This window comes from Haplochromis burtoni, unplaced genomic scaffold (genome assembly GCF_018398535.1).
Source record: "Haplochromis burtoni strain Fernald_Lab_line unplaced genomic scaffold, NCSU_Asbu1 Contig_91, whole genome shotgun sequence".
Taxonomy (NCBI): Eukaryota; Metazoa; Chordata; class Actinopteri; order Cichliformes; family Cichlidae; genus Haplochromis; species Haplochromis burtoni.
In genome coordinates, this window is record NW_024582452.1 from 1,341,485 (window position 1) to 1,356,219 (window position 14,735).

Here is a 14,735-nt window from a genome sequence, read left to right on the forward strand (position 1 = left end):
TATTCTGTTTCTAAAGCCTCGTAGAACCTTCATCTCTTTTTAATCTTACACGATGAATAAGCAAATAACCACCTACTCACTAAAAATAAACCTGTGCTCCTGCTTAAAATGTATAGATATTACTGTTACGCGTGAGCTGTATTTGGGCTGTTCAGGGATTAAATCATAGATACTAAAATGAAGATTATAGGACTTTTTTTTTTTTTATAGTACAGCTTTGTGGTTTCATGCCCATTTCCTGGGGCTGTCCCAGTCTTCCTCTATAAATTGCTTCACTTGATCCTCCTGTTGGCATCTGCCTCTAAGGACAGCCTACACGCAAGACAACATGAGGACTGTCGGTTGGAGTATTTTGGTTTTCTTGTTAGCCTCACCGGCTTCAGGTAAATAGTGATTTGTTCATTTATTATTTTCGTATATCATGTAAATGATGTATTTATTTATAAAACTGATGGTATGATTTCCCAAAAATACAGGTCAAGTATCACAGGATTGTTCAGCACCAGATAAATACCCGAACACCAAACTGGAGACGAAATATGCCAGGAGACAGAAATTCAGCCACAGCGAGAAAGTTTACTACAGCTGTGACGACGACTTCACTGCTTTCAGAGGCAGCAGGGCTGTGCAGTGTGTTGATGGACAATGGACCAAACTGACTTTAAAATGCGAAAGTAAGAATTTGACCATTTATTTGTTTTCAAGGGCGGGAAAAAAGGAGTCGCTTGCGTGTTGTTTCACTCAGCAGCCTGTTTACTGAGATATTCTTAGACCTGTAATTTACTTAGATGGATTTAAAGCAGCGCAGAAGCCCGCTAACACCCCCTACTGGGGAAGGTGTTTAATAGATATACAAGTAAAAAAAATTTATCAAGAAAAAAGTCGTTCATAAAAAGAAGTCAGAATGCACACAGGTTCAGTTCAGTTCAGTTCAGTTCATTTTTATTTCAAACATTTCAAACATGTGCCTTCACAATCATTACAAAATATCATTCCATTATTTGTTTGAAAAGGAGTAGGCTGAAGTATTTACTTATTTGTCCCTACCCCCTCAAGTTTTACCTCTCATTCATTTAATTTTTTTTTGTCTTAAATTAAACAAACAACATATGAAACATATGAAGTAAAACAAAACATAACATACATAAATCAAAAACAAGAAATTAGCAAGCCCCACCACAGTATAGTTTATTTCATATGAAAAATACAGAATGTGTATATTTGCAGATACACAAGTTATGGAAAAACAACAAAACAAAACAAAACAAAAAAACAAAAAAGAACCGCAACACCATTACCAGCAACATTACCGTCCTGGGTTAACCCCGTTTTCTTCATTCTTATACTTATTTAAAATTAGGTTTTTATATTTTACTTTAAACTGTTTTATGTTTTGACTGTCTTTTATTTCTTCTGTTAGACTGTTCCATAATTTAACTCCTGCAATTGAGATAGACATAGTTCTTAAAGTTGTTCTAGCACTTTGTATTTTTAAATTCCATTTCCCTCTTAAGTTATACCCACCTTCTCTTTCTATGAACAATTTACAGATTTCTTTGGGAAGCAATTTATTTCTGACTTTATACATTATTTGCGCTGTTTTAAGCTTCACCAAGTCTTGGAATTTAATAGCTTGCATTTTGACAAAGAGTGCATTTGTATGGTCCCTGTACCCTACATTATTTATTAATCTAATGGCCCTTATCTGTATTATAGTTATTGTTTGTGTGTTACTTTTGTATGTGTTTCCCCAGACCGCTACACAGTAGCTCATATATGGCAGTAGTAAAGCACAGTATAAAATGTGCAGTGCTTTCTGATCCAACATATGCTTTGCTTTCCCCAGGACGGCAATGCCCCGTGCCAATTTCCCCCGAACATAAGTAATGTGTGGCTTCCAACAGAGCTTGTGGTCAATGATCACCCCAAGAAATTTTATTTCATTTACTCTTTCTAAATATACATTGTCCACACATATTTCTACTTCGATGTTTTTCTTTTGGTTTCCAAACAACATAAATTTGGTTTGGGAAATTTACTGACAACAACATTTCTTACAGCCTTAAAGGTCGATTCACATTTTTCAAGTCTAAATCAGTTGAATAGAGTCGTTTAATTTACTTTGAATAACTTTTTTCCCTTACTAAATAATTAAGAAAAATAAATGTCTACATGCACGCTAAGTTACCCAGTTAAGGAAACAAAAACTTTCTGAATTAGAAAAAATGTGGGGCATGATCTCTTTGGCTTTCTTTGGTTTGAGAGTCACGTGCCGGTCTAAATAACCATACTGCAAACTAATTTTTAACTAGATTATAAGAGATAGTGTACTAGTAATGTAATTGCCTCTGTTTTACAACCAAACTGATTAATGCAGTTCTGTCTTCGTGATCAATGGCCTTTTTAAAAATGGAACTGATTTTAATCATTGCCAAACTACAAGATGCAAGATGGTGCTAACAGAGCAAAAGGAAACTAAAGAAATACGTTTTGTCAGATTATCAACTGAGGGTGAAAATTCTTTGAAGAAAAATGTATGTAACTTACATGATTCATCACTCTGCTCTTTTTGAGTCATTTCCCCCATAAATAGGCTTGTAGTTCACCACATATTTTGGCTTGAAGGATAAACTGTGTTTTACAGTTCATCTCTGCAGCCTCTTTAACCATAAATGATCATTTCATGATTTAAAATTCTTTTATATTGCTGGTATCAAGACCAGTTCTGGGCTTCTTAACCTCAGACAAGCATCAAATGACACGTCCTCTACAGTATCAGTTTCTTCACATGTTCCAGTTTTTTTTTCTAGACCTCCATAAAACATTCCAGCGAAATCAGCCTTGGTTGTGGGCTTTTATATTTCCATCTAGAAATTAAACTGTAATGTGTCATTTACACGCTTACTATCTTGCATTTAACAGAGATATCATGTGGCAATGCTGGTGATCTACCCAATGGAGAGTTCCAGTATGAAGGGAATTCATACATCGGGGAGAAGGTTTTTGCTGTGTGCAATGAGGGGTAAGTTTTACTTTGAAGAACTCCTAAAACATCAGTATAAGACTTTCAAGTGGTGTTTGACTGCATCTCTTATCTACAGATACACTCTGAAAGGGCTGAACTACATGATATGCAAAAGGTCTGGATGGGCTGGTGAATTCCCATCATGTGAAGGTACAGTGATGTGGTACATTGAAGTACTCGAACTAGCTTGTAAATGGAAACCCAATAGTTGTGAAACTGTAAGGGGTGGCTTTAAGTGGTAGTGTTAATGCGTAACTAATCCCTGAATGTTATGTAAGTTGGGAGTTTAATCTCTTAACTCAGTTGAAGCAAATTTCCCATGTTTGTTTTGGACAAATTGTTATTTGCACAGAAGTCCACTCAGGTTCAGATCAGGCAGGCTGTTCCTCCCAATCATGCTCCTCCAGGTTTCACTGTCATTGCGTGTGTGAGCTTTAAAGACTCCCAGAAGGATAATTGAAGAGCACACTCCAGCCCTCCACCCAGTAAATTCAAGAAGGCTGGGTAGTCTGAACTGTCAACGGGAGCATAAGAACAAACAACAGTCAGAACCCGTTCCCCGACCCGAAGGTCCAAGAAAACAACCCTGTCATCCACCAGCAAAACCCCCAACGTACAGTCCCACTGCCTCAGGGCAAGTCCAGGCACAGTCCTGGAACAATCCAGCTCCTTTCCACGAAACTGTTTCCAGAGCCTGACGTATGTGACGTATGAACCCAAATATATCTAACCAATATCTCTCAACTTCATACAACGCACTTTCCCTGCCAGAGAGGTGACAATCTATGTCCCAATAGCCAGACTCGATAGCAAGGGTCCCCCTGTAGGTGGTGGGTGTACAGGAGCAGGCTAAGTGGAAAGCAGCTCAGGCAGTAGCTAAAGCAAAAATCTCAGGTGTGGGAGGAGTTCAGTGAAACAATTGCTGTTGGTGTCTAAGCAACTCTGGAAAACCTATCATGTGATTCAGCAGGGGAAAGCATTGGAGCTCCCCACTCCCTCTACTCACATGGTGTATAGAGTGAGTGGGGTGTTTTTGACTTCAACTGAGGGCATAGTCGGGCAGTAGAAGGAATACTTGGAGGACCTCCTCCCATTGGCATGTCTTCTGTAGAGGAAACAGATTCTGGGTATGATGGGGACAACTTGCCTATCACCAGAGGTGAGGTGACTGAGGCAGTTAAACAACTCCTTGGTGTCCAGGCCCCTGCATTAGATGAGGTTCACCGGAGTTTCTAAATAATCTGGATGTTGTAGGGCTGTCTTGTTTGACATGCCTCAGCATCATCATGTGGAAATCTTGGACGGTGGCCCTGGACTGACCTTGGAGTGGTGTTTCCAATCTTTAAGAAACAGGACCGGAGACTGTGTTCCAACTACAGGGGGATCACACCGCTCAGCCTCCCCAGGAATATCAATGCCAGGGAGCTGGAGAGGAGAGTTCATCCATTAGTCAAACCTCAAATGCAGGAGGAAAGAATGTGGTTTTTGTCCTGGTTGTGGAACAGTGGATCTTTATCCTCTCAACAGTATTTAAGGGTGCATGGGAGTTTGTCTAACCAGTGTACTTTTGTGGACTTGGAGAAGCTATTTATTCGCATACCTCACAGTATCCTGTGGGGGATGCTTCAGGAGTATCGGGTGCTGGCCTGCTGCTGAGTTATTCAGTCTGTGTACAACTGTGTACAATTTCTAGGTGGAGCCAGTTGGTGGAAGGCTTTCACTTTGGTGGCCACAGGATCTCCTCTGCTTTTTGCAGATGATGAGGTTCCAGCTAATCTGGATCAGGGAAGAGTTGCTCCCCCAACTGGAGGAGTTTAAGTATCTTGGGTCCTTGTTCACAAGTGAGGGGGAAAAGGAGCAAGAGATTGACAGACTGATTAGGGCGGATAGCAGGGTCAGAATTTTGGTGTAAACTACATCAAAGCACGGATCCAACCTGCCTTGTGACAGCAGTTCAGACTGTAGTTAATGTAATGGTGTGGGAGATATGTTGTTGACACACTTTGGGCCTCTTAGTACTATTTGGGCATTGTTTAAACACCACAGCCTATTGTAGTATTGTTTCTGACCATGTCTATCCCTTTATGACGACAGTGGTCCATATTCTGTTGGCTTTGGCAATGAGTTCACTGTGATTAAATGGCCCTCATGGTCACCAGATCTCAAACAGAGCTCCTGTGGGATTTTATGGAACAAGAGATTCACATCATGGTTATGTAACTATGGGACACTTATCATGTCAGCATGGACCAAAATCTAAGAAAAATTTTTTCATTTAACTTATTTAATCTATGAAAAAGAGAATTAGAGCAGTTCTGAAGGCTAATGGTTTCAGCGCAGTACTAGTAAGGTATATCTACTGAAGTGGCCAGTGAGTGTATAGCCAGTTTTTCTAAAATAAGTATTTAGATTTAGTAAATTCTAACCTTTGTTCACTTGTACTTAAGACATGAAATAAATTTTTCTTATTTTTACTATCAGAGGGAGGCATCACCTGCCCAACCCCAGAAGTAGCCAACTCTGTGCAGAGAACTGGAGGTGTTTCTGCATACCAGGTGGGAGATAACCTGACCTTCACCTGCAGTGAGGGTTTCCAGCTGAATGGAGCTCAGCAGACCACATGTGACGCCAGTGGCCAGTGGAAGCCTCAACCTCCTCAATGTGTTCCCATACCTGATGATAAAATTCAACCATCACCTGGTAAAGGTTTCATATTTTTACCTGATACGCCACTTACGCTGCATTAGCACTATGAAAAATGGCCTTCATCTGAGTTTGCTAAAACTAAAGTGATATCTTCCCCTGTGGAAAATGTTTTCAGCAGGTAGCTGTGGTGTGCCACCAGCTGTCAGCAACTCCAATGTCCACCTTGCTGACAGGTTCATTACAAAGACATCTTTCTTTTCTGGGCAAAAGGTCTATTACAACTGTGATGTTGGATACGTTGCAGCAGGCGGCAGAAAGTCTCGCCTCTGTAATAATGGGAAATGGACACCACTGAGGCTTAAGTGTGAGCGTAAGTATAATTTGATATTTCTTTTTGATCAAGTCTTTTTATAAATCCTAGTTTTTCCACATTTTATCCCATGACCAGGATAGGATTATTGTTGACATAAAACAAATATTTTAGAATAGCATTTATTAATGTAACACTCATCAATTAAATTGTAAGTTGCACCCTTGTCCATCAGAGGATTTTAGTGGCCCTTCAGAAATCAGAAATAATTCACTCCATATCTGTTTTCAAATATCCTCCCGGAAACACTAAACAGTGAGTCCTGGACAAACCTCTACCACCTGGAGTTGACTTTTCTTACAGTGGAATGATTTAGATCATATAATATGGATTTTTAAGCCTCTTTGCTTTTTTTTTTTTTTTTTTTTTCCACGCATTTACATTTTATCATGGTATCACCCCTGTGGGGAGTGCTTAAAACATTGCATTTCTATTGCATACTTAAAAAAAAACAAAAAAAACCCTGTAATCTAGGCTGGGTTACCACTGAGAGTAACCTTGAATTGGACAGGATTACTGCATTATCTCATTTGACTAAGTCTTGAGGCTCAATTAAACTTATCCATGGTGAGATGAATGAATGTGTTATCCAAAACGACAGCACCACATGATGATGATGATAGTTTGTCTTGCTGGACATTACAATAAAAATTCTTGAAATGCATTACTGTCATGTTAAATTATTTCTGTTCTTTGGCTGTAAAGGAAAGCTTTGTGGCTCAGCTGGAGATATTCAGAGTGGACAGTTTGTATATACTGGAGTTGAATTTGGAGATACCGCTACAGCCGTCTGTGATGAGGGGTAAGAATTTTTAAACCTCCTGCATTCTCAGTGAATGCAACTTTGAATCAAAAGGGGTTTCAGCCTTTTGGAGTTATCAGAACTTCTGCATTTATTACTCGCAAGATGTTTTCTGTACTCGAGTCACAATTGTTATTCTACAATTGTGTAACATAACATACAATCGAGTTACTCACTGTGTCCAATGTAGAAGTGGAATTTTAGAAATCATTTCGAAGATGTGGTCTTTAAATGAACTCTGCGACCCATTTCCTGACATTTAGGTTCATGCTTGTGGGAAGTGCAACCAGACACTGCATGAATAACGGCTGGAGCGGACGCAACCCTGTTTGTGAAGGTTAGGTTGCCTATCGCACAAGCACACCACAGCTTTTAGATGTCAGTTGGTTTTCCTGAATCTCAGCATCCTAAAATTATTGTATTTCTTGCAGCTGCGGTGTGTGAGGACCCTCCTGAAGTGAGCAACGCAGAAATAACTGGCCTTCAACATGAACCTTACACATACAAGAGTGTTATTCGCTATTCGTGTCGTGCAGGAACTCTTGTTGGAGAAAGGGAGATTTGGTGTACTAAACATGGGACATGGAGTGCACCTGCACCAGAATGCAAAGGTCATATTCTGACAGAGCAGATTGTAGTTTTTATTGTGTTTATGAATAATCATTAAAGTTGAATTCTTTTCTTTTTTTTTCCCCCACAGAAATAACATGTCCTTCACCAAATGTGCCTAATGCTTACTGGACAGGAAACCACAATCAGAAGTTTCAGTACAGGGCCACTATATATATTCAGTGTAACATGGGTTATGTCATGAGTGGGCCAGGTACAGTGTACTGTGAACGTGATGGCCGATGGTTACCTGAGCTTCCCAAATGTCAACGCAGACGTAAGTAATCAGTACTTTTTCCTGGTATGAGTAACCTGAAGTACTGTTCCCACACTAAAACTATGATTGCCTTTTTTTCCCTCCCCAGGTTTTGTCAACCAGTGGGGTTAATTCCCCAGCTCTCAAACCTTAACCTTCCATATTCAGCGCTATCTGTCAAAACTGTTTAACAGCATTCAATGGATGAAAACAGTTAAGCTAACATTGCATTCTTACCAAAATGCAACTTATTTAAAATCAACCTATGCCATTTGGGATACCTAATAACCTAAAAATGTATTATACATTACTATACAGACATTAAAACATGTTTTAAATGAAGCTGAAGTACAGTTTGTTTATTTTGATACGCGTTTGGGCAAGAACAGGTACAAACTTTTCATTCACATCTGTACATAGGTTGGGTTTTTTTCTTTTTATTCCTTACAGTTGATAATGTTATGTGTATCATCTCTAGACTAAACGGTGAGTGAGCATTTCATGAACAAACAAGCTACAAGAAAACAAGAACACCAATTCCATTCATTTTAAAAAGACAATACAAAATCCAGACATTTCTTTACATGAGCAATAACAATTCAAGTGCAAATATCATTATCAACTCCGATACATCATAGCAAACTCTTATTTTAAAAGGGGCGGGGGGGAGTAAATCAGGTTGCAAAAAGGAAAAAAAAGAAACAAGCTGATTTAGGTGGGATGGGTCAGTTTTTGGCAACGTGGGCCAAGTGAGCGCATGGAGAAGTTGCATATTGGATTTTAAGATATAAATCAATGACTGAAGCTGATAATAAAGTGAGGATTTTATAGCTGACCAGTTGTGTTACTTGGCCCAACGTCGCATTTGAGTCCAATATGTTCAATTTCTTTGTCCTCCTAAAGTCTGAGTCTTAAAATACATGGGGTGACAGTGCAAACCACTTCACCAAGATGCCACCCCTTTGTTACATTTCACCACACATAATGCATTTTTCTAAAAGTAGTTACATTTTAGAAGTTAAATATCTTCACAATGACTTACATTTAATACAAGGAGTCGCAACAAGAAAACAACCCAAAACACATTTCACAAGTTTTTGTGTCACACTTGGCTTTAACCAAGAATTCATTTTCAATCATTGCACTCTGTATTAAAATAAAGGGAAATGACTGACTGCAAATCTAGAGCCCAAGACAACTACACATGCCTTCTCTTGGGAGGTCTTTGGAAGATCTGTCTTCTTTAGGACAGAATAAAATTTGAGCAGTCTTGGGTGTCTTTGGACTTTAGGCGGGTTGGACATGAGGGGCAAAAAATGATTTTGGGGGCCCTGTGTAAGAAAATTGTAATTAAAGAATTCAACCCTCGTCTAATTTATTTTCATTATTTACAAGACTAAAAAAAATAATAAAAATAATAAAAACAAATTATAAAACTGGTGGTCCACAGACAGGCAAGGTGGGAATATCAATTTCCTGGGTGTAGAAACTATAGTGTATCAGATTCGGAGCTTCCCTTTGTTTTTAAACCTATAGATTATAAATGTGTAGCGTACATCAGAAAGACAATGAGACTGAAGAATTAAAGTGACCTTTTAAAAGAAGCAGCAAACATAATGTCCCTCAAAGACATTTCTTTCTCTCTGAGACATGTTCCACTAAGCATCACATTATCTCATTTCTGTGGCTCCCAACAACTTTTTTTCATAATATCCACCACGTTCCTAAAATAGCTAACCACCCTTTTTTTTTGTATTTGCTTTAAGTTGGCTTGGAAAAGAGCAACAGAAATAATCTGAAGGTTGGAAAATGCTGGTACAGTCTAAACAGACAGAGAATAACTGTTTTAACAGTAAAACCCTTGGAAACTGCTCTAAGAGCTCAAATATAGTCGGGCTTTGAATGAGCTGGACCGCAGCTGCGACATGAATTTTACAACTGCTCCTCCTCGAGGACAGCACACAGACACTGAAGATGGAACCAGAGTTACACAACACTTGCACAACACTTACAGTCATACTTATTGGTAGGAGTTGAGCTCATTTAAGCAAATACAATAACAAGCTCAGACAGCACGCACAAAACATCACTCCTACTGTCTGAAATAGGCGTTTCTATTGTTTGTTTTCTTTTTTTGTGTGTGTGTGGTTTCATTGCACAACACAATAGAAACCAAACCCACTCACAATACTCTATATCCCCACTAAATGTTTGAGCTCAGGAATGCAGACCTGTGCTGAATGGTAACTGACCAAAAAAGAAAAAACAAAACAAAAATGGTGTTGGAAAATTTCTCAGGTCTGCATAGTGTTTATTGTCAAAGCCTACAAAAAAATAAGAGGGCAAACGTAAGAGTATGTCTCGTGTTTTTAAGTCCTGTGAGAGTTGCGCGATGTGGCCTATAAGATGGAGGGGGATATCGGGGGGGAGGGTCGCGATCCGGCGTGTCGGCAGCTGTGTGGCTTTTACTTGTATGGTCGCAGAAAAGCAGAGACTTTGCTGCTTATGAGACGGATGAAGGAGCGGGGAAGCAACTCGTTGGACTCCCGAGTGGTGTACTTAAAGTAGTTGTGTGGGTGAGCCAGCACATCAAAGAGAGTCTTTATCAGTTTTTTATCCTGTGAGGAAAAAATCAACAGGTATAAAGTCTTTAATGAAACACACTTTAGTTCTCAGTTACTGCCTTAATCACATTTGAAGGTGTTGCTAAATACTGGAAAAAAAATTGCAGCTGTAAGAGAACATTAATCTCGTCAATATTAACGCACCGCCTGACTCACAACAACAGCTTTGTTTATTCTTACGACACCTTTCCTCTTCAATGAATCACCTTCGCAACAATGAATGATGCCAATGATGCATACAGTTAGCAGGAAAAGGAAAAAGAAAAGGGGGCTGGGCTAACCTTGAGGATTTCTTGATGGTTTTCAGAGGCGTAGAGCCTTCCGTCTCGCACTATGTCCTCTACGAGCTGTTCGTAGTCCTCTGAATTCATAAAAACAACAACGCATAATATAATCCCTGCTTGCTTTCTCATAGCATGCTGAAAACAGGTCATGCAAAAGTTAGGTGGTGAAAAAATAAACGCAAACATGGCGAAAAAACTCATTCCTATCCTGGAAAACTCCCTTTGACTCAACTTAATGTCACCTTTTTGTAAAGGGAAACTACAGTGTAACATTAAAGGTGATTCATAGGCAGGTGTGTGTTTGGTACACACCTAAACCATCAGGGTGGCAGAGAAACTGATTAATCTGTCAGACAGTCACGTTTTCCAGCCTCTCTGTGACATTCCTTTCCTTTGTATTTTGGACTGTTAGCCATAAAAAATTATATTTTCCTCTATTTTACAACTTTTGGTTTTTCTGAATAATCGATCATTTAAAAGCAGATGACAAATATATAATAGTAACAGTTAATTGCATGTCCACCACAGTTGCACTCTGTTTTTGGTGCAAAATATGTAACATTTTAGTCATGACGGCAGATATGTTTTTTGTGCTGTAAGCGTTATTCTCGTTAAAATGACATTAACGCCATAACAACCGGCAAATCTCCGTTGCGCAGCCCCACGCACGGGGCGATCCGCGCTAACTAGCTAACGGAGATTTGCCGCGTTAATGGGGTTATGGCGTTAATGTCATTTTTAACGAAATTAACGCTGACAGCACTAGTTTCCATGTACACCAATTAGCCAATCATTCAAATTAAATGTTGTCCATCTTTTTGCAAAAAAAAGCCAATATGTGTTGTTTTTACACAGCTACACTGACAAAAATAAAAAGACTGTCACCTGCCACGTTTATGTTTACAGTTGTTCAGACCACAAGTGTGACATTTGTATATATTAAAAATAATACTGCCCGGATACACTGATCTCACTAGAAATAGATTTATTTTATAAAACAACCCTTTAAGGACAAAATAAAGTCTGTCAGAAAAATTTTAGACACATAACAGTTCACAATCTAAGCCATCTGGTGAGAAAAGTGATAATGTTTCATACCATCATAAGTAACATAGGGGATCTGAAAGCCTCTGGCGCTGTTAGCCTCATTAGACTTGAAGTTAATCCAGAGACGTCTGGACCGAGCTGTGAAGGCGATGGGCCGCTCATATGTCTGACATGTCTCGTAGGTGGTGATGGATGTAGCTGACCCTTGTATTAAAGAAGAAAAATGACCAGGTTTATAGTGTGATTAAATTACTACATTTCAATGAAAGCTAATGAAAGAGGGCCACTTACAGTTCTTCCTCATAACCAGCACATCTCCACATTCATCCTCTGAAGGCAAGAAAATCTCCGGCACAACAATTAGGATCTTGCGCTTGCTGGGTGGGTTGATGTTCCAAATGCACTCCACATTTGCAGGGTAATTACCAGGATAGTTAGGTGACTCAATATAACCCATAAACTCGCCCATCTCCCCGCCACATTGCCTGTCTAGACGCACACAAACATATCAAATTAAATTCAAGCCCATGTCTGAGAAAAATGAACAACACAAAACAATCATTTTCATACTCACTCTTGCACTGCGAGACACTTGTGGCACCATCAAAATCAGTGGTGGTATTTCCAGGACAGGAGATGCAGTAGTTTTGTTTAAACTCTGTCTGATAGGTCCCCACAGGGCAGCGGATACAGCGGTGTACTGTGGTGTTGTAGTAATGACCTGGAGAACAATCAACTGCAGGGAAAAAGTAAAAATATTAAGCGAAGAAGTTTGGATTTCTTCCCCCCAGCAAAGATAAAAAGTTGACCTTTGACTTCACAGTCGTGGAAGGAGCTGGCCCCTTCCCGCTTGGTGCTGAGACCTCCCCCACAGGGAAAGCACAGGGTCCGTCCCAAATCTGGTTGGTAATTGCCCTGAGGACATGGCAGGCAAGGTTTGAATCCACTGCTGGAGTAGTACCCTGTTGGACACTGGCCTGGATTTGATGTGAACAACACAGGGATCAGGCTTTTTAATGAGTCAGAAATGGATGTTTAACATAGTCCGTGAGACTTTAAACAAGGCTACCTGCACAGGAGGAGATGTTCCGTGCGCCCACAGGCCCATGGCCATCGCTTCCAGGACAGAGGTCACAGGCCAGCTGCCCCTCTTTCTCCTGGAAAGTGCCGGGTGGACACTGGACACAGCGTTCCTGCTCACCGTGGTAGTAAGAGCCTGGCAAACATCTGACTGAGAGAACATCCACAATGGCTTCAGTTAGAGATTAGGACACACTTAGCTATAACTCCTCATTAACTAAATATGCACTAATATATATGATAAAATATGCACTATATACATATGCACAAATATGCATTTGTTATTTGTATCTGGGATCATTTCTATTAATTCTGGTGGTTAATCTTTGTAACACATGAGGAGAGCAAACCAGAGCAGATGAACACAGTTTTGTTTTTTTTTTGTTTTATTGTTATTGGCACCTCAGGTGATAGTGCGTTCCAAAGTAGCTTGCAGGGGCAGAAGCAATTGGGTAAAACAGCTTAACTTGCATGTCCTTTATTACATTTGCTAATTGGATGCAGAGCTGGATTATAGTAGAGCCATCACATGATACCGGATGACACTTAAATCAGCTGATCTCCTAGGGTTGTGGCTGGGTCTGATTGGGTGATGACTGATTAGTCTTGTTGTGTAGAGACCTCACCTGAAAACTAGCTAAAGACACACCTTCTATGAAACAATGATGCACAATGTGACATTTCGTAAGGTTATATTCTGACATTTAGGGTGTACTAACACTGGGCACAATTGCTCTGTAATATAACCAACAGTCCAACCAATCTCCGCCTGGGCCCACCTGTTCAAGCAGCCCAGGACAGAGTTAACCAGACTTGATGCTCAGGTATGACCCAGTGCTCCCGTTAGTCAAATTAACTGAACTTTGGAGCTCAGACGTGCTCATGTGTGGTATTTATTGGCTGCTGTGAGTACATCCTAAGTTTCTAAATACATCCTTGCAGCAAAATTAGCTTATCCAAGACTACCATTTCTGCTCTCTGGTCTTACCACATCGGCCACTGTCCCTCTCCCAGCCTGGACCACAGTTTTCCTGAATAGGAGCAGCCTGGGGAAGTTTTTGGGCCACCTCATATTCCAAACCAGCAACTCTGATGAGGAAGCGCTCCTGGTTAATGGACTTCTTCAGAGCCTTGATATAGGTTTTAACCTGTTTTTCCATCCGTTGTCTCAGGCAGCTGAGATTACAACTCCCTGGATTGGAGTCCATAAAAAATTTAAATACAATTTTAAATAATTATGTCTTAAGCACCAACTAAGTTGATCAAGGTTTTCCTTTGGGATGGAAAAAGAAAAGTCCAACCTGTAGCATCTGTAGGTTTGACCTCAGCTTCCAGCTCTAATGTAATGCGTGTTACTTCTTTGTTGGAGGGGTTGCGAGCACGTCGCCCTTTAGCTTTCTTGGAGGAGTCACATTTAAGGTTGACAAATGTTACCAGGCAGTTGCTGCAGGGCTGCCCTCCTCCTGTGGACACACAATATCATATAATATCTTTAAGGCAGCACCGGCATACATTGCTTGGATCTGTTATAGAGCAGTCAACCTTTAAATATTAAAATAAATAAATAAACAACACATCTGTAAAGGAACATATCCAGTTAAGGACTGACCTTGTCCCAGTGTCCGTCCTCTGTCCTCAGTTCGGCCAGGCAGCTTAGGATGCAGGTGACATTTGGCGTTTTTGATCTTGAAAGAAGCCGTCTGCTTTACTGGAGGGGCCAGAGCCTCTACAGACAAACACAGCCCAGTGGGTAGGAGGACACTGAAACATCACACTGCCATCCCTGCAAAGACAGCTGTCTGTGCTGTTGTGATTGACATGTTGGGTCCTCGAAAACTCTGCGACCATATGAATATTGAGAGTGACAAACCTATGCAGCTCTGACTGCTGTTGGAGTTCAGCCTAGTGGGGGACTTCCCTCTGAGGATGGGGATACCACAACTGACAGAGTAGCTGTTATCAGATTCTGTAAAGGTTCACACAAAAATAAAA

General features: G+C 40.2%; 2 protein-coding genes across 4 annotated transcripts in view; one reads left to right on the top strand and one right to left on the bottom strand.

The window, feature by feature from the left end:
* Positions 1–253: 253 nt before the first annotated feature.
* On the top strand, positions 254–8,050 carry si:ch73-217n20.1 (complement receptor type 1). Of its 2 annotated transcripts, none has more exons than XM_005926214.3 (11): positions 254–383; positions 477–674; positions 2,923–3,022; positions 3,102–3,175; positions 5,507–5,725; positions 5,847–6,041; positions 6,747–6,843; positions 7,107–7,180; positions 7,275–7,454; positions 7,544–7,729; positions 7,818–8,050. In XM_005926214.3, exons 1-11 carry the CDS (start codon positions 329–331, stop codon positions 7,838–7,840), a joined length of 1,401 nt encoding a protein of 466 aa, XP_005926276.1. In that variant the 5' UTR covers positions 254–328; the 3' UTR covers positions 7,841–8,050. The 2 variants fall into 2 exon arrangements, with proteins under 2 accessions (XP_005926276.1, XP_042078620.1); XM_042222686.1 differs by having other exon boundaries at positions 5,850–6,041.
* Positions 8,040–14,735, bottom strand: part of scube3 (signal peptide, CUB domain, EGF-like 3) — a 76,324-nt gene continuing 69,628 nt past the window's right edge. For both annotated transcript variants that reach the window (XM_005926211.3, XM_005926212.3), the window contains 11 exons: positions 14,614–14,709; positions 14,353–14,469; positions 14,045–14,206; positions 13,732–13,935; positions 12,733–12,894; positions 12,473–12,640; positions 12,238–12,399; positions 11,955–12,152; positions 11,715–11,867; positions 10,614–10,693; positions 8,040–10,326 (listed from right to left, as the gene is read on the bottom strand). In XM_005926211.3, the coding sequence (XP_005926273.1) occupies positions 10,174–10,326; positions 10,614–10,693; positions 11,715–11,867; positions 11,955–12,152; positions 12,238–12,399; positions 12,473–12,640; positions 12,733–12,894; positions 13,732–13,935; positions 14,045–14,206; positions 14,353–14,469; positions 14,614–14,709 (1,655 nt within the window). In that variant the 3' untranslated portion in view covers positions 8,040–10,173. The remainder of the gene's footprint in view (positions 10,327–10,613; positions 10,694–11,714; positions 11,868–11,954; positions 12,153–12,237; positions 12,400–12,472; positions 12,641–12,732; positions 12,895–13,731; positions 13,936–14,044; positions 14,207–14,352; positions 14,470–14,613; positions 14,710–14,735) is intronic.